The following is a 26455-nucleotide window of genomic DNA, read 5'->3' on the forward strand; positions in this document are numbered from 1 at the left end:
TCGGCACCACTGAAGAATCTGGCACCATCCTCTTGGCATCCACCTTTGGGATGTTTACATGTGTTGATGAATCCTCTCTCAGGCTTCTCCAGACTAAACAAGCCCAGTTCCTGCAGTCTCTCCTCATACGAGAGATGTTTCAAACCCCAAATTATCTTTGTGACCCTCTGCTGGACCCTCTCCAGTAGCTCCTGGTCTCTCTTGTACTGAGGAGCCCAGAACTGGACACGGCACCCCAGACGTGCCTCACAGAGTGAGGTTCGTGGAGGCTGGCAATGGCCAAAGGGCAGGGATGGGACAGCTCAAAGCTAGAAGGGCTGCGGAAAGGCTCCGCTCCGGTCACGCGGCCCGGGCCGAGTCCCCGCTGCCACACTCAGCCCTCGGCGGCGCGCGCGGAATCGGCCGCGCGCACGGGCGGTGCCCCTTTCTAGTACCTTCCCCGTTGCGCTGCGTCATCACGGCGCGCGGCGGCCGGGCCGAGCCGTTTCCGGTGTCGCGGGCGCGGCGCGAGCGCTCGGCTCGAGCCGCCGGGAGCTGCCGGGAGCCGGGAGCCGGCAGCCAGGCCCCCTGCCCTGCTCTGCCCTGCCCTGCCCTGCCCGGTCCGGCCCAGCCCTGCCCTGCCCTGCCGTGCCCTGCCCTGCTCCACTCCCTGCCCTGCTCCACGCCCTGCCTTGCCCTGCCCCGGCCCGCCCTCACACGGCAATGTCGGACAGAGCGGAGGGGCCCGCGGGGGGCCCCTCTGGCTCCCCCGGCTCCCCTGGCTCCCCCACCCGCGACTCCGCCGGTGTCTCCGAGCCGCGGATCATCAAAGTTACGGTGAAGACTCCCAAGGAGAAGGAGGAGTTCGCCGTTTCCGAGACCAGCAGCATCCGGCAGGTGAGGGGCGGCCGAGCAGGCTGAGGGGGCCGTCGGGGCCGCGTTGGGGCCGGGGCCGAGCGGAGCGCCGCCCGGCAGGGGAGCGCCGGCCCGCGGCTCCCGCCTCCGGCAGCGCGGGGCGAGGGCCCTGCCCGGTGACAAAGCAGCTTTTGCTCGCCCGGGTCGCACTGGGCCCTGTTGGGCGAGCACCAGCACCGATCCCGGTCCAGGAGAGGACTGGTGCCATCGGAGGCTAGCGGGGGTAGTGGAGAAATGTGCCACCTCGTACTCTCCTCACCGACTTCTCTGTTGCGCTGCAGAGGGCCGGCTCGGAAGGTGAATGTAGCTCATTCGTGAAGTCACTGAGTCGTAGAATCGTTTGGGTTGGAAGGAGACATCAAAAATCTTCCAGCTCCCCTGTCGTAGGCAGGGACACCTTCAGCTAGACCAGGTTGCTCAAGGCCTCATTTAACCTGGCTTGGAAAACTTCCAGGGATGGGCCGTCCACAGCTTCTCTGGGCAGCCTGTTCCAGTGCCTCACCGCCCCCACAGCAAAGAATTTTTTCGTAATTGCTAATCTAAACCCACTCTCTTTCACTTTGAAGCTATTGCCCCTTGTCCTGACAGCACACGTTCTTGCAAACAGTCTTGCCTCATCTTTCCTGTAAGTTCCCTTCAGGTACTGGAAGGCCACAATTAGGTCACCCCAAAGCCTTCTCTTCTATCATTTTCTAGCTGTGAGTTGTCCTGTTGAGCTGACTGGTTTTGGTGGTAGTCGTCTCACTGGCTGGCTAACATGACTGTAGTAAACATATGCAGTCACTTGTATCTCTCTGTTTCCAGTGTTTATTTTGATCTAACACTGTCTTTAGAAACAGTGAGTTGCCTTCAACTTTGGGAAGTTGTAGCCTTGAACTGTGTGTGTAAAATCTGCTGTCTCCTGTACTTTGATGTGCTAGTTACGGATATGGTACTTAGCATGGCATGGTTATGTCAGATAACCAAGGTATTAGGGATTTTGTGCCTCCCTGTGAAAGCCTGTGCCACAGCTGCCTCTGTCTTGAGCTAGTGACACCTGCTGATTCATCTGCACTGTCTTTCCTGCAAGTCTTCTAGTTTTGTAGAAGGTTTGCTGCACAAGTATTGGCTAAAATTTCATTTATTTAAATTAGAAAGCAACAAATCATAGAAAAGGTGCTATCAAAATGTAAAAATGCAGAGTGTCCTGCTTATAAAGCCCATAGACATCGTTAGATTCAGAACTTCTTTCATTTTCCATAGGATTTCCCAGTTTTCTCCTTGAAATGGCTCTAAATGTGGCAATTTTGTGCTATTCCACATTTTTTGTGTGTTACTGGTATTGCAGACTTCATCAAAAAAAAGATTACATGTCTGAAAGCACCATTAATGTCTAGATACAGAACTTGGCATCATTCTTTAAGTGTGAGCTGAAGGACACTGTCTGGTTAATAGAAGAGATACAAAAGATGAAGTAAAGGCTCTGAAACTTCAAATGTAGTGCTAGCACTTCAACGAGACTGTCAGACTTTTGTTTCACCTAGCTGTTGTGAATAGAGAAAATGCTAATATTTTTTTCAGGGTTTTTTTTTGTCCTTAAGTTTAATCTACATTCAGTTTGGTTTTTGGGGTTTTTTTGTTTGGTTGTTTTTTTTTTTCCTTTTGTACATCAGTGTTTGGGCTAGAAGTGTCCCAGACCTGAGTTTCATTGTGGTTTTCTCCAGCTGCCAATGCATTGAAGCTGCTTTCTTGTCTTCTCTAGTCCTTTGGCAGCTGCAGTGTTGTGTGCTGTGAGCTACTCTCTCTGCAAGCTTGATCTAGGCATTTCTCCCAAAAGTAAAATGTCTGTGTTTGCTTTTTAATGTTGTCCACTGCTTTCCCAGCAATCTCAGTCTGAAAGGGGTGCTTTTCATTTCTCTGTTCTCCATAGATTTGTGAGCAGCATCAATGCAGTTTTTGTAAAAGTCTTTGCAGTTTTGGGGCTTTTGTTTTGTTAGGATATTTCAAAAGACAGATTCATAAACTGAATCTAACCTGAGGATTTTGTTTGTCCTGTAAAGCAGTCAGCCATTAGTTGGGTCCTTTGGAAATAATAAACAGATTTGCTCTGGCTGTGAATTTTGTAGTACATTTGACTTTTTAGCAGTTTTTTTTCATATTTGAATACTGGTGAAGCTGCCACGTTTTCAAATAAACAGTTGTCATAAACCGAAATGGTTGTAAAACCTATCAAGAGCATGAATTTTTACTGAAAGCAAAGGGAAGTTTAGGGAATTAACAGAGGACACTACTTCAGATGTCTTTGTTGTCTGCAGAGATGTCTTTGTTGTCTATATCTTAAACTGTGAGTGTTGTCTCTCTTGGAACTGTTGTTAAAATATTAGATCTGCAGTTATAACTTGATTCTTGTGAAGTAAGATTCCCCTGCTGGGTTGACCATTGGATTGAAGTCCCAGGCAGTGTAACAGCACTAAAAATGCACTGTCCCTGTAGTGTGACTAATATGAGCTTTTTCTCTTTAACTGCAAAAGTGAGCTGTTGATAATAATAAGCATCAACAGTAGATGCAATGTTTCTAGAACCAGCCTTGAAAATAGGTTAATCTCAAATACCAGGCAAGTTGCACATCTGTTCAAATGCATCTGTGATCAGCAAGTGTTTTGTACAGTTGAGATAGGTGGGCCAGTAACTTGTCAGCTGAAAAAAAAACCAAAAAAAAAACCCAGCAAGAGAAATTCCCTCAGTATATTTCTATCGCTAACATTAGAACTTAAAGAATTGAGTTGTTTATTTTTCTTTATGGTCGTTTCAGAATACTGCTAGAACATGAACCTAGATTTTCTAGGAAAATATTTCGTGTCATCAGGGCCAAATTTAAGGGTAAAAAAAAATAAATTTTCTGTTGCCCCATTAATGTAAACCATGTCTGCACTTTTCTGTCAAAATTTTTTCCTATTAGAAGACTTCAGTAGAATAGATTTGTTACTGTGATCCTGTGTTGTGCAGCTAGAACAGTGAGTATGCAGGTTGGCATGGAAAACAAACTGAGTACAAAGCTACTCTGGGAGATCAGTTGATTTAAATTGCTGTCTATCTGTCTTTTCTTTGAAAATTATTTGATTGTGCTTAGCACAGTTTGGCTCAGTACTAGGAGAAGGACCAAATATTTGCATTCTTGACTGGGTATGATACTGATCTTTCTCAGAGCAGAGGCTTAATGAATACATGATGGGTGAAAGATTAATACCTATAAATATGTTGACTAGCTGACACTGACAGTGCTGATACTCTGGCTCACTAAGACGGTTTGTCTCTTGTCTTGTGCTTTCTTCCTTCAGTTTATTTTCTGAGTTCGTGGCAATACAGTCTTTGCAATTTCTTGCTTAGCAGATTTGTCTTAATGTGTTTGGTAAAGCCTCTATACAGAGAAAAAGTGTACTCATTTTAGGAACGACTCAAGTCTTAGTGGATGACTTGAGTTGTTTGAGTATTGTGATGTTGGCACCAGTTACATGGAAAACCAGTTTTTTTACCTTCATCATTTAGAATAAGGGAATTTTAGAAGAGTTAAAGCTTGCTGGTGCTTCTTGATGCTGTTTTAGGGCCCTGTGTTGAGATTTGCTGTATTTGTGAGTTTATTATAACTGGTCCAGAATTACTGTCTATGCGTGTGTAGCACACTGAAAGATACTGAGTTGTCCATTCTGTGAGCATTCCAACTCTGAGACAGAGTAACATGTCTAACTGTGTGTTATTAACTTGTGGGCCAACAAGTGGATACAGTAATCTGTGCTAATAATTTCAGAAGCATAAAGTTCTTGCAGAGAATGATTGCCAGTCCTTTGATTATATGAAAATTTCAGAGCAATACCATCAGGAAGAGTTAGTGAAATTGAGTTTAGCTCCACAGAAAACAGATTAGATCCTTTTGCAGGATTAGGGTTCCCCCCCCCCCCCCCCCCCCGTTTTTGTTTAGCTTCAACCTTTAAATACAGTATCTCTTCAGTGTGGAATACAGTTTTCAGTAACAGCATATTTAACAGTTTCTAGTGTGTTTTCTAAATAGGTGAACACAAATGTGCTTTCTGCACTAGACTAAACTACAGATAAAAATCCCTGAGTTACTTAATTTTAAGTGTACATGTATCCATTGTGTTGAGACTACTGATTTTTGTCAAGTGGAGAGTTTCTAAATTTTTGATTGAATTACAGTAATGTTTATTACAGTACTGTTTATGGTTGAAACTTTAAATCCATTAATCCAGGATTTCATTTATGTGCCTGGATCTCACGATCCCAAACTGGTAGTGTTCTGCTTTATAAAGATCACACAGGTGTAAATGTTAAATTGTTAAAGCTTTGAATAGTTTGGTAGTGGAGCATCTTTCCTGGTTTGCATATGCTTTTAGTATTTTATGTAATGTTTTCCCTTTTAAGAAACTGTACTTTATAGGAACAATTCTTTTAACATGATCCAATTCTGTTTCACTGTTTTTCTGTAATCCAGGGATTACTGAATGCTACAAACCAAATAGGTTGAAACTATATAATGGAATCCAGTCTGTTCTTTGTTTCCAGGATTGTGATTCAGGTTTCTGTTCTTTCTCAGGTGTCTCAAGGCACTTGAATACACTAAGCATTTAGTGTTAGATTTTCCATCATCTGGTGTCTCAGTGCATTGTAACACATCTGTGTGATTTATTATGGAGTCTGTCTCGTGATATACTCTCATTATACTTATTTCTTAACCTGTTTTTTTTTCCCCTCATTTTGTGATATCAAAATTCTTTTAGAGCAATGGTAGGTGATTATTTTATGGAGTGACCTTCCAAAGTAAAAGTATGTTGACTTTTGTTGGCTTAGTTAGATGTAACTCAGAGGTATCAGTGGCCATAGTGCTCAACAGGTGTTTTCTGATAAATGACTGGCAAACAGAATAAAATAAGAAAACCTATTTAAATAGTAGTTGAAGTGTCTTTTGTATAGATACCTCTCTGCATAATACTAAGACATTTATATTTTAAATTATTTTTAAGAAATGTTATCTATGTCAGATGCATTTGTCCTGTGAGTTTGTTTTGCTAAAATCCTCCACCCTCAGTCAGGGGTGTCACACAGTTTTAAAAAATTGCCATGTGTACAGTTCAAAATTGCCAACAGCATAGAAAACCTTAATGAATAATTAGCTGTGGTAAAAGTGTCATGTAAAGATTTTAAAAACCAATCAATATTTCAATAAGTGACTATAAACCTTGTCTCTGTTAAAAGGGTCATTGTCTGGGAGTAAAGTTAGGGTAAAATCTTAAGAATTTGGAAGATATGGTTACATGGTGTTCTGGTTTTGACTGGAATAGAGTTCATCTTCTTAGTAGTTGATACGGTGCTTTGTTTTGTATTAAGTGCAAGAATAATCTTGGTAACACACTGATTTTGGCTCTTCCTAAACAGTGTTTTTTTCTAAAAAACAGTTGTTTTTTAGGAATGTTACTCCCTAACTCAGTGACCCCACTGATACTTCCCAAACCACACTGCCTCTCTCTCTCTCTCTGCCACCTTTTCCTTTCCCTCTCCCCTCTGAGCCTGAGTGCTTTATTTGTTAAATAATGTTGAATGTTGTATAAATTAGTTGAGTTGTAGAATACAGCTGAGAGTTTTCAAGATGAAAATAACACTGAAAAGAGGAGTTGAAGCATTTTCTATTTTTACGCAGCACAAAAACCTCAATGAGTTAACTTGAATCTTAGTGTCCTGTAACTTACAAAGCTTTTTTTCTCTTTTCACTCTTCTTAAGTTGTGAGTCAACCTAAGACATGCTGGAGAGGAGAGTTGGAAGCACAAAAGGTCGAGATCACAGGTCGAGATAAGAACAATTTACTGGAAACAGCAATGAGATAAGAAAACAAATATTAACAGCAACAATACTAATGACAAAGGGTGCAAGAAAATCAGTGATTGATACGAAAAAACTCCCTTGATAACTGACAATACTGGACATCTCCCTCCACCATGTTTTCTTGACTGGAAGGAACCCCTTTTCCCTGGAAGAAATTCCATTACCCGAGCTGCTGTCAATGACAAGAGGTGGTATAAAATAACCTCTGGGTCCAAGCCATGCCCCTTCCTGGCTTCTGCAAAAATTAACCTGTGGTGGTACCAGTTGTTGGTTTCTCTGGGTCTGGATTGAAGGCACTTGAGATGGTAGATCATGTTCAGACTCAAGTGTTTATTATTTCTTATCAGTGAAACAGTCTCACTACTGTGAGTTGGGCAGCTTTTCATTAGAAGGCACAAAATGGCTAACAATCTCTTGTTACAAGGTCTTTTAAGACTAAACTATCCAATTAAGAACTGACACCTAGATTATTTTCCCTTTTAACCCAATAACTGATCCCAAAGAGCCCGCAATGCAGATGTTTCTGCCCAATTACAAAATGCCACCCAAACCCACAAAGAAGAAGGAAGAAGAAGCATGAAGAAGAAACCCAGGATGACACCCTGTGCCCTCCATCTGGCTTCCGTCCACAACATACTAAAAATCCCAAAACCTACATTTCTTACCAAGTGATACACCTACGCACGCTACTCTCTATTTCACACTTTTGTGGATTCTAGTCGATCTTGAAGTCTAGGAAACTTCCTCCATGAATGAGGGTCAAAGTCAGTGCTCCCCTGGGGGTCAGGGCACCCCAGAGCAGACAGAGAAATATTCCCGGTGCCCTGGGTTTCCACATAAACCCTTTCTTGGCCTGAGCCAGGACAGTGCTTATTTTCAGTTTGTGTTGCTTTGCCAGTGATCAGGTACTAGCAAACAGGGGGAGAGTAGATTGCCAAGTGCTTTTAGGGGAGACGCGTTGCTTCTCCAACAAAGGCTTGGAGAATTGGTAGTGGCATGTTGAAGAATCCCTGAAGGGAATAGAAATGGCTAGAACTTTACACTACCATGTGCTGCTGCAGTTCGCCCTTTATGGGCTGCTAGTCTTTTAAGCTCATCAAGAATCTGACTTTGTGTTTTGAAATGTGGTTTTTCTGTGAGTTTGATTTGATTGCAGACATTTGAGGAAATAATTTTATTATGAAACTAGCATGGGTCATCGGCAAAGCTACCATAAGATAGTAACTCCATTAAGACATGAAGGACAGTACTCTTACATAGAAACGTTATTTTGTGTGTTCTTTCTAGCTATGCTTTATCTGTTGTATTCCTGCTTGAAATGACAAATTCTTGTCTTCCTTCCTGTATAGTGTCCTAGAGTTGTGCAATGAAACCCTGTTTTTACTGACTCACTTTAAGTCAGTCGTAAGACGTCCAGGTCGTGATTCATCCCAAAAGGAAACCACAGCTATCAGCTGTGGCCATGAGTGTGTTTGGTTCCTTACTTCTTGGGTCAAGACGACCTGTAACCATTAATTCTGTTGTATAAAAGAAAGCTGTAGCTCATAAAAGTTTTTTTAGGGACCTGTTTTCTGTTAAAAAAACAGATGTTCATTGGATGTTAATTGCCCAAGACCTCTTCCAGGTTGTTACTGTAATTTAATTTTTACGTATGACTTACTAAGCTGAGGTTGAGAGAATTTGGGAAAGTATTTTTTAATTTATTTGTTTTCTTCCTTTTATTACTTTATCACAACACTTTGTTTTGTGAGTGGATAATAAGATCATTACAGTTAGTGGTTTTGATATCATAAAATGAGTCAACAGAAGCTTTTGAAACATTATATGGTTGTAATATGTCAAAGGAGAGTTTGAATGTTAATACTTTCACTTTACCTGGAATAACACTTTACCAGGTTCTTGCAAGGCCAGGTTGTCAGATGTTAATAGGTTAATGTTTAAATTATGGATCTGCTCTGCAAAGTGACAGTGCAAAACAATATCTGGTTTAGTCAGCTGTTCTACTTCATGTGCATTCAGATATTTGCTTTGTTTGGTGACAAAGTGTTTACTTTGTCAGGTACCAGTATGCATTTTGTTCAACACTAGACATTAGCATTTTATGGTGTCCATCCATACCTTGAAAAAACTTGAGAGGCAATCAAGTTGAGCAGGTGTATGGAAAGTCCTAGATTGCTTAAGAGAGTTGGGGTTTTTTTTTAACAGTGAAGAAAAAAAGGCAACTTTTTTAATGGTGATTATTTTAAAGTTCTGTGAAGATAAGGGTATTTGGCATGGAATTGAAAGTATGCACAAGAAGTGCTGGTGTGCTGCTAAAAAGCCAGTGAGTGTTCTCAACATGAAAAACTATACTGCTTTTGTATTTCAAAGCAAAAAAAAATTTTTTGTAAACAAGTTAACTTGAGGTAAAATGGCAATTTGGGCAAGGTCCTTCAACCACAGAAGCGTTGAATTTGTTCTAATTAATTTAAAATCTTCAAGTTGCCATGCTTTGAGGAGAATGTTACCTTGAATCAGCTCACTCTGGTTAAGAATGCTTTTTACTTTTCTCCCTAGGAAAACCAGGCCTCTGTCTAGACATTAGTCCAGTGTTTTAGTCTGATTCCCACTTGTTTCTCTCCACGTATTTTTGTAATAATCATGTAAAAAAATTGACATGATTTTACATTATTGTTACTGTATTCAGTTACTAGAGGAGTACAGTGAACTAGTTTCCATGAATACACTAGGTTTCAAGTATGTTGAAACATTATTTTCATAACTTTGAGTTCTTTTCTATGCCCAGATATGACTGAATACCTTTGTAGTATTATTGCAATGAAGTAAAACTTGTATTTAGAACAATAAATCAAATGAGCTGACATTGTTGGTTGAATTGTTACATGATAATTAAAAGGATGAGTCACTGCATTAGGAGAGTTGGATAGAAATGCTCATCATTTCCAGCCAGTGACGCTGAACTCCTTCGGCTTTTGGTTTCCCCAGTGGATGAAGTATTTTAACTGTAATTTACAGATACTGCTACTTAGTTATGTTGTGCAAACTGAAGACCTAAGCAACACCAAAAAATTATTTTTTTAGAACTGCCTGAATTTCCATCATCATAATCTGTCATGGTTTAAACCCAGCCAGCAATTATCATGCAACTGCTTCTTCACTTTCTTCCTGCCTAGTGAAATGGGGAAGAGAATCAGAAAAAAAAAAGAGTAAAACTCAGGGATTGATATAAGAACAGTTTAATATTTAAAATAACAACAGTAGTAAAAATAACAATCATCATAGTAATGAACAAGAGGGAGAGAGGAGTAAAACCCAAGAGAAACAAATGATACACAGTACAGTGGCTCAGCACCCACTGTCTGATGCCCATCCTGTTCCCTTCACTGGCAAATCCTTCAGCCACACTATCCAAGTTGGTGAGAGAAGGGGCTGGGAGAATGAAGAACCATCCCCTGTAGAAGATCAGGTTCAAGACCCTTGTGATCTGATGAGATACATCCATGGGCCCTGAGGGAACTGGGCAAGAAAGTAGCTAAGCCGCTAGCCATCATATTTGAAAAGTTGTAGCAGTTCTCCGTGGAAATTCCCACAGACTGGAAAAGGTGAAACAGAACATCCATATATTTTTGGGAAGGGAAATTGGGAAGACTCAGGGAACTACAGGCTGGTCAGTCTTACCTCAGTGCCTGGCAGGATCGTGGAACGGAACCTCCTGGAAATTATGCTAAGGAACATGGAAGGTAAGGAGAAGATTGGTGACATTCAACACAGTTTCACTAAGGACAAATGTGATGGTTGCCTTTGATGGTGTTGCAGTGGTGACAGATGAAGGAAAAGTGAGTGCTATCATCTACCTGCACATATGTAGATTGTTTGACACTGTGCCACGTTACTTGGCTCTAAACTGGAGACCCATGTTTTTGACAAATGGACTACTCAGTGAATAATGAATTTAAAGGGTTGTGGTGAATGCCTCATTGTCCAAGTGGAGACCAGTGATGAGTGGTGTCCTTAGGGATTGGTACAGAGGCAAGCAGTGTGCAACATCTTTGTCAGTAACATAGACATTGGGATTGAGTGCACCCCAACAATGTGTGCCAATCAGTGTGGGATGAATGAGGTGCTGGAGGAAAGGGAAGCCAATCCTTGCCAGGCTTCAGAGGTGGGCTCATGTGAACCTCATAAAGTTAAACAAGGCCAATTGCAAGGTCCTACACTTGGTTTGGGGCAATCCCAAATACAAATACGGGCAGGATGGATTGGGAGCAGCCCTGAGGAGAAGGACCTGGGGGTGCTGGTGGATAAGAGGCTGGACATGACCCAGCAATGTGTTCTCACAGCCCAGAAAGTTGATTATATCCCAGGGTGCATCCAAAGCAGCATGGCCAGCAGGGTAAGCGAGGAGGATTCTGCCCCTCTGCTCTGTTCTGCTGAGACTCCACCTGGAGTGCTGCATCCAGCTCTGAGGACCCTGGCAGAGGAAGACATGGAGCTGTTGGAGTGAGCTGGGAGGAGGCCACCAAGATGATCAGAGGGCTGGAGTCCATGTCCTGTCAACACAGGTTGAGACACTTTTGTTCATCATGGAGAAGAGAAGCTCCAGGGAGATGTTAGAGCTGCCTTTCAGTGGCCAAAAGGGAATTACATGAAAGATGGTAAGGGGCTTTTTATGAGGGCATGGAGTGATAATAAGAGCGTAATCACTTTACCCTCTTTAATATTAAGAAGAAATACTACTGTGAAGACACTGGTACAGGTTGCCCAGAGAAGGCGGGGATGCCCCATTGCAGGAAGTGTTCAAAGCCAGACTGGACTTTGAGTAACCTGGTCTAGGGAAAGGCGTCCCTGCCCTTGGCAGAGGAGTTGGAACTAGATGATCTTTACATTCCTTTTCAACAATGTTTTTAGGACTTTGTCTTCCAAGTGTGTAGAGGATTTTCTTCCTCTGCCTCAGGAAAAAAGAAAAAATAAAGTGTATGAAGCTAATCTATTATTTAAGGTGTTTTTGACAGTTAACGCTTAGTAAGCAGTCTCTTTTGTAAAAGGTCTTGTATGGTAATGATTTCTCAATGATGAATGAAAAATGTGTTCATTCACTGTGACCTGAGCTGTAACTTCATTTTATGTAGCTGTGTCATGCATTAAATGAGAAAGCAGAGCCACCTAAAGTATAACTTTTGTCTGTGTGGAAAGGAATGCTAGTTTTGACACATGGAACGAAGGCAGCAAAAATACATCTAAGGAGAGAGTATACTCAGTTCAAGCAAAAGTCTAGACAGATTTATCCTCTTTATGGCATTGTGTCATCAATTCTTCAGCAATGGATGGCTTCAGTGGTATGCACATTTGTATATGTGTACTTGCTAGTATGTAATTATAGGCGTACTTTACCATGTATACGTATGGGTGTGTTTAAGTACTGTATATACTAGTATGTATTTACATCATGGATGCATGCTTGATTGAAGTCACAGTAGTCTTCAACAGAAATTAGATTTTCGTTGTCATGACTTATGGAACTAATGATCTAGATGTGAAATTCTTCAGATTTCCTTTTCTGAATGACAAAGAAATATTTTCCATCTTCCTATGGACAGAAAGAAATTCAGGAAACAAAAGTAGTTCTAGTTTGTGAAATAGAGAATATGCAGTACAAGTGAGGTAATATAGCAAATGTAAAAACCAGCTTGTTCTTAAATTATTTTTAAAAATTGCAGTTCACTATTTAATTATATAAATGTATAATACTAATTTTTTTGTTTAGTTCAAGGAAGAAATCTCTAAGCGTTTCAAGTCCCACACTGATCAGCTTGTGTTGATATTTGCTGGAAAAATTTTAAAAGATCAAGATACTTTGACTCAGCATGGAATTCATGATGGACTCACTGTTCACCTGGTTATCAAAACACAGAACAGGTAATCTTAATAACAAGTGGTCTTCTGTTTACCTCTAGAGAAGTTAAAGTGCTTTGCATTTCTGTTGGGCAAAACTAGATTTGACAAAATCACCTTAGTCAGCTCCTTAGTTTCAGCCACTGCAGGACAACAGTGAGGTTATGAAATTACACTGTTTTTTAAAATTTATCTCATATTTTATTTTGATTTATGTTTTTAAATACATTCCTTTTACTTTTTCTTTAGGTTGTTTTTTTGGGTTTTTTTTGGTTGGTTGGTTTTTGTTATATAGCTTTTTTTTTTTGTTCCAGCTGTGTGAAGTGCCCAAAAATCTTTCCAAAAAGCAGAGCAATAGATCCCCCAAAAGCAGTCAATAACATGTTCATTCTTTTAGAGTGAAAGTGCTTTTGCTTCTGTTCTACTTAGATCTTTTCTGTTTATGGTGAGGATCCCCTCTGATGTGAAAATGTCTTTATGTTGAAGGAAAGAGCATGAAGTGTAGGAGAGAACAGAAGTAGGCTTTCCCTTTCAAGGCCTTACCAAGACACAAAGGCTGGCTACTAACATTAGCATTAAATACAAATTCTTGTTGAAATTAGTATCATTACCATTAAATGTAGGTACTTTTTGAAATTGATACCTTCAGTTCTATATTCATGCCCTGGAAGGATTATGTTCCCTGTCCTGGAGTCAAAATACATGTTTGTACTCTCAGAGGTCTCCCTTTCCTGCCCTTTGCCTCCTCCACCTGAAATTTAGACTGATACAAGCCATGCCAGTCTTGAATACGGAATTAGGCAATACTGCAGTTCTGTTCCTTTTGCATCTGAGTGAGTGTTCTGCTGTTGCTATTTTTTTTTTGTTGCTTTTTTTGCCTACCGTCTTAAGTGTGACAGAGAGGCACCATGAGTACTACTAGAAGGATGCTTTTGACTTGCACAGTCTTCAGAGGGTTTATAGTTTGGACCTACTGTAGCTATACATACTGAAATACCCCTGCCAGCCTCTTGGACCTTCTTGCACTTTGCCTCTGAGCAGAGGAACCCTCAGGAATGCAAATGTCAAACCTGTGGCTTTTGGGGAATTTTCAGTGTTCCTGCATCTGTCTTATCAGCATTGCACTCCATGTCTTCACTCATGCCGGCTTTTGTTTGAATCATTTTGGAAGGCTGTATTTCCACTATCTGCAGAATGTTTTAATCATTGGGAAAATGAAGTATGAGCTAAGAACTACAGATCCTTTGCATGTACATGTGCTGTGTTCAAATGATGCATTGAAGTTTTCACCTACTAGCTTTACTTGAATAAACTAAAAACATGGTAAAACCTGCTGGAGAGAATGTAAATCAGCATTGTCCTGAAATATCTCAGTTGTATTCTTGCTAAAATATCTATATTTTATGCTTGTCTTGAAAGACAAGATTTAGACCCTGCCAGTGTGGCCTGGAACATGCTGATTTTTGGCCATGAGTATCGAGATTGATTTGTTCCCAGCTACTTTGCTACACTCTGCCATTTACTTTTCTGTTGACTCTTGCTGTTACTGTTGCTGCTGTGTATCTGAAAAAGTAAAAGTTATTTTCCAAAACTGGATCTGAAACTGATCTTTTCCCTTGTAAACTATGTTATTAGATTTGTAATTTCAAAATGGTAATCTTCATATATCCCAGCCACATGCTTGTTAAAAAAAAGATTACTTTTTCTACTGTGCTACATTTTCTAGACTGCTACAGACTTTCAATGCACTCTTGTAACCTATCTTCTACAGTGTCAGAGTAGCAGTGAGTGATTAGCAATGGGCAGTGAAGATAAACAGAATTTCTGAATAGAGTTCTAGGTCAACAGGTGTCATTTGTTCGCAAGTGCTAGGTCAACAGGTGTCATTTGTTCGCAAGTGCTGGGAGGAAATATAATGGCAAAATGGGTGTAAAAGGCGATGTGCACTTGACATATTGCTGAAAGACTGAAGCTCAAAGGCTTGAAACTCACATGAACCATTATCTTCAAGAATATGCCCTAATTTGCACTGGAGCACTATTGTACTTCAGCTTTCAGTGTCACCTACTTTTCTGTCACACTTTTGACAACCTTTCATGTCTATTACATGAAGCAGTATAATTGCTTCTCAAAATAGTTTCTCACTTGAAAATACAAATAGGATTTGATGCTTGTTGTTTTTCTTTTGCTTATGGAGGAAAGATGTGTGTTTTCTAGATGAAAGAAAACTCTAGAAGGAGAATCACAAGCAGTATACAGCCTACCATCTTTCTCATTCAAGTTACAGCTGCTTGGCCAGTTATAGTCATCTTGTGTTCAAAGTTTGCAGTTGCTGATAATTAAGTTAAAGAACTATTAGAAACCTCAGGAGAATCTATGCTTTTAAAGCATCTTTCTGGGTTTTTTTTTGTTTGGTTGGGGTTTTTTTTCTGATGTTTGCTTGAGTGGAGCAATTGCAGAGTTATGTTATAGGAGAAAGGTCCTCCAAGGTGAACTGAAGTATGGAGACTAGTGTACTGCCAAATTGTCAAATCTTTTTGTGATGTCTGAATTCATAGTTTTAAAAAGTATTTTATTCTGTAGTACTGGAAATATAGGCATTTATTGATTGTTGAACTACAGTGGAGAATTGATTTGGATTTCAAAGCAGTCTCTTTTCTTTAGAATAGAGAGGTCAGGTTAACTTTATTCAAGCTCAATTCCTTGATCTCTTTTACTGCATGGCAGCATTTATCTTTCTGCCTGCAGTAGAAGAGTGTGATGAATACACAGCCTGGGCAGGCTTTAGTGCCTGTGCTAAATTATGCTGGCTTTAGTGTCATGTGATTTCATTATCAGCTTTTTTTTTGAAGTCTTAAAGGTTTGAGAGTTTTGAGATTTGTCTTCTAATAAAATGTGACATCAACTGAATTTCACATTCAATAAAGCATCCTATTAGAGATGTGGCATGAAATAAATTCCACATTAAATTTGTCAGGCTTTATTTCTTGAAAGTGTGGGCATGTTATCAGTAGTATGTGAATATAGTGAAATAAGACATGGATCCTTAAAGCAAGGTAATGACAGAGAAAACAATTAATTGGCAAGCGTCATGGGGTAGGATGAGAAGGTGGTAATGGCTGCAGTGATACCTATCTGTTTTTTCACTATTTAAAACTACTGTTCTGAAAAACTCATGAAATAACAGGTGTCTCAGAAAGATTTATTACAGGAAGCCATGTAGGGATAACTGGGGTTATCCCTGGGTTATGACCAAGAATCAAAATGTAATTTAAGATTCTGAAGTATAATGCTTTAGCTACAAATAGCACTACTTAAAATAACTTGTTACACTCTATAAAGTTTTAAAATTGCTTTTTTAGATCACAAGACCACCCAACTCAACAGGCAAACACGTCTGGGAGTTCTGCTACCACATCAACATCAAGCAGTAGCACCTCAACACCAGCGTCAACAAATAGTAATCCCTTTGGCCTGGGTAAGAATATTTGTTAGGTGGAATGGTGGGTATCTTCTCTTGAATTTCACTAATTGTGCCCAAAGCTTTATCCCAATGTAGACAAAACTTGAAAAACAAAACCCAAACAAACACATCAGCCAAAAAATTAATTACAGTTATATATTGAATTGGCTGTAGAAGGTTTCTGATCAGTAAGTTACCAGAGGAGAGTTGTTTCATTAGTTTTATAGAGAATGATGAAATAGTTTGGGTTGGAAGGGATACCTGTTAAGGTCATCTATTCCAACCTCTGTGCAATTAGCTGGGACATCTTTAAACAGATTAAGTTGCTCAGAGCCCCATCCAACCTGACCTTGAATGTTTCCAGAGTTGGGGCATCCATCACCTCCCTGGATAAACTGTTCCAGTGTTTCACCACAAACTTCACTACAAGATTTGTACTGTTTCACCTTCAGTGGTAAGGTGCTACTGATGTTATATTTTGGCACTAAGGGTAATGAAATGCCTTCCAATGTCTTTGTTCTACTTAATAGTGCATCTGAATTCCTGTTATCTGAATACAGATGAATCATAGAAGGACCTGTGACATGAAGCCAAGATCTGCAATAAAAGCAACAAAATTGCTGCTAATCTTACAATTAACTATTTCTCAGGTTTCAAGTCTGATAGTATTACAAGTCTTCACTTCTATGAATGAAGAGGCTGCAGTCAGTTGACTTAAAAATTATAATCTATTTCCATAGTTGTGGTGGGGTTTTGTTTCATTCTTTTTTGTCTTTTTTTTTTGCTTTTGGGAGTGAGGAAGAAGTAGAATTGGAAAAGCCAATTATTGTAAGCAGATGATTTCTTAGGTTTTAATCATTCTTTGGTCTGTTTAGTACCTTCTGAAACTTTTTATCTGGATTCAGCAAAGCACAAAAATTCAAAATGTAATTTGCTCTTGGTGCGTTATTACCAGGAGGAACACAGGTTTTACATTTAAGTAGAATTGGAAATATTATTCATATTGGGAGTTCACTCTTAGTTACAGTTTAAAACCAAGAGGAGACAGATAAATTATTATTACAAATGCAGTTGTTAAATGTTGCTGGAGGGACATGGACCTAAAGCCCCCAGACTCAAACATTTCTTGTATCTTGGCTTTGGAAAATGAGAAGAAAAGTTGTTAGAATTATAACAAATTTTATTTAGAAATAAAGTTTGTTGGATTTTTAGTTATGTGGTCTTTAAGGAAGCATACCCTGAGTGAGTAACTACTGAACAGCCTTGAAAAAGATGGGACTTTCCATTCATTTTTGTTATTTTGAAGTATGAGATATGTTCAAGTATTTTGTATTTAGAAAAAATCTGGATGTGATTGGAAGTATAGTCAGTGACATTTTTTCATCCTCTTGAAGGTGGCCTTGGAGGTTTGGCAGGCCTGAGTAGCCTGGGCTTAAATACTTCAAACTTCTCGGAGCTGCAAAGTCAGATGCAACGACAACTTATGTCCAACCCGGAAATGATGGTTCAGATAATGGAGAATCCATTTGTTCAGAGCATGCTTTCAAATCCTGACCTTATGAGGCAGTTAATTATGGCTAACCCTCAAATGCAGCAACTGATACAGAGAAATCCAGAAATCAGTCACATGCTGAATAATCCAGATATAATGAGACAGGTATGTAGAAAGATCCATTAGTTCATGACTTGTGATTCTGCTGTTACGTAAACAACAGAGCCAGAATTGGACATACTTATGGAGTTTGTGAACATTCTTTAAGTATTTAGTCTTACTCGAAATCCATAAAAGGTTGCCATAGACAACCAGTGTCTACATTTCTTGTTGTTAATGTCCAAAATAGACTGATATTTCAGAAAATCTGCAGCATAGTTTTTGAAAGTCACTGAATACATGTCTTCTGAGGCTAGAACTGGATGTGGCTGTCTGCCCTTGAAACCTGTTGTCTAGCCAGGAATTTTACCATAAGTTGTAATTCTCAAAAATTCTGCATATTTTCATTGTGTCTCACTGTGGGTACTTCTAAATGCTTTTTAAATTAGAAGATAGATAAGATATGTTGTGTGGCAAAACCGAAAGAGATTAACAGATGCTTTTGAAATTCTATGTATTTATTTTAAATTTCATATTATAGGTTGCCTGCTGTAGCGATGTTAGAAATAGTTAGAATTAGGGTAGAATGCTGGCTAAATACTGAATTGTGTTGATTCACACTGTGCTGACAGGTTGATTCAGCTCTAATCATACTTTTAAACTGGGTTAGACAGGGATAACTGAGATATTACCAAATGCTGACGTTTTCACTTTAGAATGGATTTCTTATTAATACAGATTAAACGTTCCACTTCTCTAGACACTAGAACTTGCTAGAAACCCTGCAATGATGCAGGAAATGATGCGAAACCAGGATCGAGCTTTGAGCAACCTTGAAAGTATACCAGGGGGATACAATGCCTTGCGGCGTATGTACACAGACATCCAGGAGCCAATACTGAATGCAGCACAGGAACAGGTGAGAAAAGATTACAAATGACACAGAAAGGAAATACTTAATATTTCATAAAATAATTTAAGTAATTAAAATTTCCAGATGTTTGTTTGACAAAACAATTTTTGAAACTTGAAGTTGTAATGTAGCCTTTTACTCTTGAAAGACCTTTAAAAATCGTGTTCTTCTGAGCCTGAAGAAATACAGCTATTACTTTGTGTGATTGAGAAGCTATTTTAAAGTTAATAGATTCATTTGTTACTTAATTTTTAATTCCTTTAATTCACTGCCTTAAGATTTGGAGGTCCAGTAAAATCCTTTTAAGGGTGTGTTTAGTAACTTTTAACTGAAGGTGAGAAGAATAAAAGATTTTAAAGTCAGAAATCAGTGTGCAAGACACAATTTTACTCTGATCAAAATACAGTGCAGTAGCAACAATTTTTGAAATGTGATTTAATTTTTTGAGGGAGTCCTAGTATCTCTCAGTGTTAGTGTATTTTCATAATATTTACATTTAATTACTGTAGACTGGTGAGTATAATTGATTAGAAGCCATAAACGTTTATTTTTATGTATGATTTATAAATTTGTAGATGATAAGTGTTTGCTTTCCTTTGTAGTTTGGAGGTAACCCATTTGCTTCTTTAGTAAGCAATGCATCAGCAGGAGGCGACAATCAGCCATCTCGTACAGAAAATAGAGATCCTCTGCCAAATCCGTGGGCTCCTCAGTCCAGCTCACAGACTTCCACAACAAATACTGGCACTACTGGTGAGAGCAGTGGCAGCAGTAATGACGAAAGTAGCACTTCAGGCACAACGGGACAGAGCTCAACTGGACCAAATTTGGGACCTGGGCTTGGAGGTGTGTTTGTTACTGCAACTGTATATATTTGTACATACTTGCAAACTTATTGAAATTATTCTTTCATTGGGCAGAGAGTTTTTGATTCAGTTTTTATTGCTATTTGCTTTTGTAGAACTATTATTAAAGTCCTCTGAAGAAAAAATAAAAAAATAGGAAAAATAATCTAAGTGATAATAATACTTAAAATAACAAAGATAGTGATTCTGCGGATGAATTGTTGTATTTTTTCTGTTCTAAGGCAAATGAGAAAACAGGTAATAATGTGAATAGTTGATGGGAGTGTGTGTTGGGTACATCTGTCTTAACTTCTACGGTAGATGTGTCTGTGTAACTAGAACAGCACTGAGGTAAGTTTCAGGGTCTTAAACTCATGAAAACCAAGTGGTTATATTCTGGGTTTAGATAGTCTACTTTCTCTGATGATAATCTGAATGCTTACCAACGCACCCTTTACCTTTTCTTTAAGCTGGTATGTTCAATACACCAGGAATGCAGAGCTTATTACAGCAGATAACAGAAAACCCACAACTTATGCAGAATATGTTGTCTGCACCCTACATGAGAAGCATGATGCAATCGTTAAGCCAGAATCCCGATCTTGCAGTACAGGTAAATTGCATTTAGTATAGTAATATATTCTGTGTATTAAAGTAAAAAAAGACAAAATCCAAAAGCTCAAAAATTGCCTGTGGCAAATGGGCCAATTTTAAGTGTTAATTCCTAAGTAATTACTGAAATTATTAGCTGCTTACTTTCAACAATTTGTTGCCTTGAGTTTCTTCAATTTGTAGTTGGATATCATGCTTCAGAAATCATTATGGGCTTGTATATGTTTTGCACAGCCCTAAACTTGCGATCCAGCATTAGAAACAGACAAAAAAGTGCTTTCATTATGAATTAAGGTAGAGCTAATGGTAAATAAATACCCCCTCTAGTCTGGGGGAAGTGAAGGGAGGGGACTTGGTGCCGTATCTAGATATTATTCTGTTTTTAACTTCTTATTTTTGACCTGTGCCTCACTGTAAAAGTAGAGATGCTGTTTTATGAATGGTGTTGTAGAAGTGCTTTGAATTTTTATTTAAAGTGGTAATATTGAAGCTCAGATTCTGAACTGACATTGAAAAAATATTACCTCTTCTGAGTTAAATACTCATTGGAAATATCCTTGACTTCAGGTGATGTTTACAGCAAAGCTATTACTTAGATTTGTAGTGGAGGCTGAACAGAAAAGTATTTTCTTGTAATACTTTGCAAGACTGCCTTATTTGTATCTGGAAATCCATTCACTTAAAAGAAAAAAAGAACCAATGAAGCAAAAGTAAACAAAAAAAAAAAAAAAAACAGCAAAAAACCCCCACAAAAACAACAACAAAAAAAAACCCCACAACATACACCCCCAGAAAGTTTTGGCCAAAGGAGTAGATGATTATTATTCTGTGAGGTAATTTTCATAGACTATTACTTTTTTCTCCGTATTATCCGTAGTTGTTTTAAAACCTCCAGTGGTTTTTACTGCTTGATCTTTGAAGTTAAATATTTTTGTCCTATAGATGATGTTGAATAATCCTTTATTTGTTGGAAATCCTCAACTTCAGGAACAAATGAGACAACAACTTCCAACTTTTCTTCAGCAAGTAAGATGCGATACTAGCTCTTAATAAAGGTCTTCAAGTCAATGAGCAATATATTTGGTAAACTGGCACCTGTCTTTGATTTGGCTAGTAGCTAGATTCTGTAATATATTCTCATTAGCTTTAGATACTAAGTTAGATTGTCCCTTAATAATATTCTTGCTAATGTCTCCATCTCTTTCAAAAGTTAAGCCTGTTGTCTGTGACTAGCATAACCACTAAGATTTGTTCTTGCTTCTTTGCTTAGAAGGAATAAATGCTCTTACTGCACACCAGCCAGAAAACACCTGTTTGTGACAAAATTTGTTTCAGAAATTAAAAAGAATAGTACTTTTCACAATACTAGTTAAAGTTTCAGTATGCTTTTCTCATGCCTCTTCAAACCTGCATTAAATATTTGGAAAAGAGGTCCTTGAGCATGTCTTGAAAGACCCAAGTCATTAGCTAATTTAAAAGAAGTGGGTTCTGAAGTCTTTCCTGGAAAGATTGCTCCACCATTGTCTTCCGCCCATACCAACATTGTGTTTGCAGCCCAGGTATCTGTTTAGTATTAGTTGCCACAGTGTGAGGTAGTACTTGTTTCCTAAATAGAAGCAAGCAAGATTTTTGTAGGAATTAAAAAGCTAATCCACTGCATGAGTTCTGTTATTAGGCAGTCCTTGCAAATCAGTGTAAATATGCATTGCCAAGATATGGCTGCACACAGGAGGTTTTATGAGTAAAATAATGAGCACGTACATGAATTACAGTAGCATGTTCAGTGTTCAGAAGATAGTTTATATTGTTTGAACCACATGAATGTATTGCCACTGCTTTGTAATGACTCAGTAGTAGCGGAGGAGCCAGTACATTTATGTTTTGAAATCTGTGAATAATTGGTAATTAATGAATGCACAGTAGGAATCATATCTGTTTCCTTTGTGTATCTCCTTCTGTTATTAGCACCTTGGAATTTATCTGCACAAATAGTTCTCTGTTGTATTCACTGTCTGAAGTTAGATGATTAACAGCATTAGAAGGTGAGGTGTGGAGAAATAGCTGGATATTCTCAGAATGTTGGTAATATTTCAACTTATGTTTTCTTGCTTATCTACCTGTGTTTATATTATGGGATTGGGGGACAGAAACCATGGAATCTGCATAATGGAAGACATCTTTTGCAATTAAGGGCAATTGCCCAGCAGAATTAGGGAGAATGGCTGCTACTGGAATTAATAAGATTAATAGAGATGAGATCCAGGTCACCTAAGTGCTCTAAGAGTAGTTGGGCCAGCATTTATGTAAGACAGCTTCAAATATCAGACTGTAAGTCAAGATTTAAATATTTTCATAAAGTAGTTGCAGCAGCTTTATTTGGAGACCCCAAAATGTTTATCTCTTTAAATCTGAGTTATCTTTTCCATATACTATTCATTGATTTGTTGACTTTTAGCTATCATGAAGATAAAAGTCCAAGAAATTAATGGAGAATATTAATTGCTCTTCTGAAGTCTCTTTAGGCACTCAGATCAGAGTTCTTCATGTCCTGTGCTGCAGTTCTGCTCTGCAGTAGGGGAAGTTTCACCTTAATCTGTGATTTCCACATTAATCAAATGTGGTTTTTCAGCAAAAGTAACCTGGTCTAGTTGCCAAGGGAAAGCTGCCCAGATCAGTAAGCCTATCTGCTCTTTGGTCTGATTACCAAAACCATGTTATTTGTAACTGAAGCATTGCTTTTTGTGTACCTGTTGCATCTCTATGCAAAGGTGAGCATAAGCCACTAGTTTTGTGTCTAAAATAATTAGGTTTTTGGATGTTTAATTTCAGAAATGAAAAGGATTTGCCTTCTAAATTATTTGATTATGTGAAAGCCTATTTGTAATTGAAGTCACAGTAGACAGAGAACCCTTGAATATTATACATTTGCTTGTTGGTATATTTTCCAGTATGTTTGTTCACATTTCAGGCTGTAAGAGCAATACAGATAAGATATGTACAAATAGTCACAACCAAATTGCTCTGATCTGAAATCTGCTAGGAAAAAGGAACTTAGTACTTTTTATGTATTTTCTGGTCAAGTTTCGTCATATTCAGCATTGTTGCTTACCAGTAGTATGATATAGGAGACTAATTCTAAAATAATGTACTAACACAGTCTTGTAGCCTTTGAAAGATTGAAATCTGTAATGAAAAATACTTCTCCTTGTATAATTCTTGTTCAAGAGGCTTTTTCTACATCTAGAGAGTTCCTTCATCACCTTCTATGGAAGTTTTCTCACAGAAGAAAAATAACTGAAGGATTTCCTGTAATATTCAACTACAAAATCAAAAGCCAAGTTCTGAAATTATGTCAGATTCTATGAGACATCTAGTGATAAAAATTACCTTGAAACATCTACATTTACTGAAGAGTTTCTCTCCTTCTCTTAGATGCAGAATCCTGACACGTTATCAGCTATGTCAAACCCCAGAGCAATGCAGGCTCTGCTACAGATTCAGCAGGGCTTGCAGACATTAGCAACAGAAGCACCGGGGCTTATACCAGGGTAAGAATTGATCTTACAAATTTGGACAGGAAGTCTTCCCTTGTTTTGGTTACTCTTTTTAGATTTAGAGATTTATACAGTCTTTATTAAAGAGTCATCCTCTTGCCTTTTTTAGTTTAACCATATTATTTTTAGAACCTGTCATATTTGTCTGCTGTGCAATTCTAAACAGTGATAACTCTAGGCTTTTTCTCAGTACTTTACTCAAATTGTTATCCTCTCTTTCACAGAATTTGTACCTACTAATAACTGAGAAGAGACAAACTAGTGTTTATTATTCAAGTGGTGTATTTCTTTTCCTGTAATTTATACAGGTTTAATCCTGGTTTGGGTGGAGGGGGAAGCAGTGGAACTCCTACAGCATCCACTGTACCTAGTTCTGTTTCCACTGAAAATACAAGTCCGGCTTCAGGAACTGCTGAACCTGGTCACCAACAGTTTGTCCACCAGATGTTGCAGGCACTTGCTGGTGCAAATGCTCAGGTAATGTACATCATTATATTTAGATATTTTTGCTTTTATTCTTAATTGTAAAACACTGGAAAGAAGACAGGTAGTTGAGGGGAGAGCCCACTGGATGCTTCTGGTCAAAGGTCAGTAGAAGAGGCTTAAAAGTGCTATTGCAGCTGTGCAAGTAAATACTGAAAAAATACATCCTCTGTCCTGATGAAAAACATGCCTCTGAAGGTCATATCATTAAGACAATGCAGGATTTTGCCATGATGTTGTGTAATCGGGATCTTCCTATAAAGCACAGCTAAGAGTTTGCCTTAGACTCAAGCTTTCCAACAATCAGGATTTTGGTAATTTTAGTCAACAGATACCTGAGAGTGTTACAAAAGTGATGATCTTTATGTTGAAGAAAAATAAAGCCTGTGATGTTCAAGATTGCTGACAACAACATAATCTTTTCTGTTCCACATTGCTAGGTTGAGCTCTGTTTTGTTTTAAAAAACCAGCTATATGCATAACTTTAAGAAACAGTTCATGGACATACATGCACCCAATTTAATGTGACTCCTACACTATTAGTCAGTTTTTCCTGGAGTTCAGGAATGGTATGTAAGTGTAGATAATTTGATGTTGCTGACTTGTTAAAAAAAATTTCTTTAGTTGCTAATTGAATTTATCTGAATATATTTTTTGGAATTTGAAAAAGGTGTAGTCAAAAATTAGAAAAGACAGAGTGGTGCAGAACCCAGCTGTGTTTAAATTGTGTATTTTGCTAGATATGTATGATGGTTTTATAGCTTGAAATTTTGTTCTTAGCAGTTACAAAATCCAGAAGTTCGATTTCAGCAACAACTGGAACAGCTGAGCGCAATGGGCTTTCTGAACCGTGAAGCAAATTTACAAGCACTAATAGCAACAGGAGGAGACATCAATGCAGCTATTGAAAGGCTGCTTGGTTCTCAGCCTTCATAGCAGTGTTTCTTTTAACTTGAAAAATGTAATTTATTTTTGATAACACCTCTTTAATCTTTCAGATTGCTTTATTTCATTCTGACTCTTGGGATTGTCTTGTTATAACTAAAACCAATCTGATGCATTTGAAGGTGGAGTGCAGTAGTTTTCTTCAGACTTTGGGAATCAATGCATGTTCACTTTTGAGTGCATCAGTTCTTTTGTTCAGCATTATTTGTGATTTTTTGGAAACAGTATCAGCTTTCACAGTTGGATGAACAAGTTTTGTCTGACCTACAAATGGCCAATTTATTTACTACTTAAACAGTATCCTTCAATAGTAATTTATGTAGATTACACATTAAAAAGGAAACAAATTATTGAAGCTGTGGGTACCAATACTGCTTATTGTGATTTTAGCATGTTTTATTCTCTTGACTAGCAAAATGCTGGAAGATTTATACCACTTGAGTAATCTACCATCTTTTACTTTAATTTGTCTAAGGTATAAACACAATATATACAAGAGACAGCTCATTTCTAGAGATGTACACAATACAATAGAGTGAAATTGTAAGCAATGAAAAAACAAAAAAAAACCCAAAGCAACAAGAAAAAACCCCACCAAAAAAAAACCCCAAAAAACAAACAAGCAAAAAAAAAAAAAAAAAAACAAAAACCCACAAAAAACTCCAAAAAAACCGACAAAAAAAAAAAACATCATAGGACTTGAATTTGGTGTAGAACTGCCCAGGATCTTTGGTAACTATCTGAGAAAAAATGCTTAAGCAACTTCAGTTAAAATATGCTAGAATTACTGTTCTGGTTGTCTCTTTACATTTAACTGTACAGAAACTTGCATTATAACATTATTTCAATATTCACAGATTTAACTGTAAATTACTTTTGTCATTGTCCAAATTAAAGAGCCACAGCCTTGTGCGCTGGAATTGCTTCTATGGCTATTTGGCTTGTTCCACTGAGATTTTTACATGTATTCTGATTTATAATTGGAGAAATTACTTCTATTCATGGTCATGTGATACTCTAATTACTTTTAACCACCAAGTAAAAAAATACTGTATATCTTTTGAGTTTCTATTGGTAGTTACTTCTCTTGTGCACAGGTAATAAATGAATTAAAAAAATCTTTAAGCATCTTGTTTCAGTGTGTTTGCAATTGTTCATTACCTAAAAATCAAGATGACAGTCCATCTTAAAAGCATTTGAGTGGACTCGAGTTCTGGCAATACTTACCATTTCTGCGCTAAAACTGGTTAACAACTCCTGTGGTGTGAGGTGGACAGAGGAGAATAAGAGATGGATGATGTTGAAGACTTTTAGCTTAGATGAAGTAGGGATTGCAGAACAAAAGTTGAAATGAATCTCGTTTTTATTGCTCTTTTGTGTCAGTTTAATGG

General features: G+C 38.3%; 1 protein-coding gene across 5 annotated transcripts; it reads left to right on the plus strand.

Annotated features, from left to right (window-relative positions):
• Positions 1-390: 390 nt before the first annotated feature.
• On the plus strand, positions 391-26197 carry UBQLN1 (ubiquilin 1). Of its 5 annotated transcripts, none has more exons than XM_054651978.2 (11): positions 391-876; positions 12531-12682; positions 16021-16136; positions 17516-17778; positions 18473-18631; positions 19228-19471; positions 19941-20083; positions 21025-21108; positions 23515-23630; positions 23945-24113; positions 24903-26197. In XM_054651978.2, the coding sequence occupies exons 1-11, from the start codon at positions 703-705 to the stop codon at positions 25053-25055; spliced, it is 1773 nt and encodes a 590-aa protein (XP_054507953.1). In that variant the 5' UTR covers positions 391-702; the 3' UTR covers positions 25056-26197. The 5 variants fall into 5 exon arrangements, with proteins under 5 accessions (XP_054507953.1, XP_077028352.1, XP_054507954.1 ...); XM_054651976.2 differs by having other exon boundaries at positions 465-876; positions 24900-26197; XM_077172237.1 differs by lacking the exon at positions 21025-21108 and having other exon boundaries at positions 24900-26197.
• The last annotated feature ends 258 nt before the right edge of the window (positions 26198-26455 follow it).

This window comes from Agelaius phoeniceus, chromosome Z (assembly GCF_051311805.1).
Source record: "Agelaius phoeniceus isolate bAgePho1 chromosome Z, bAgePho1.hap1, whole genome shotgun sequence".
In the NCBI taxonomy this organism is placed as follows: domain Eukaryota; kingdom Metazoa; phylum Chordata; class Aves; order Passeriformes; family Icteridae; genus Agelaius; species Agelaius phoeniceus.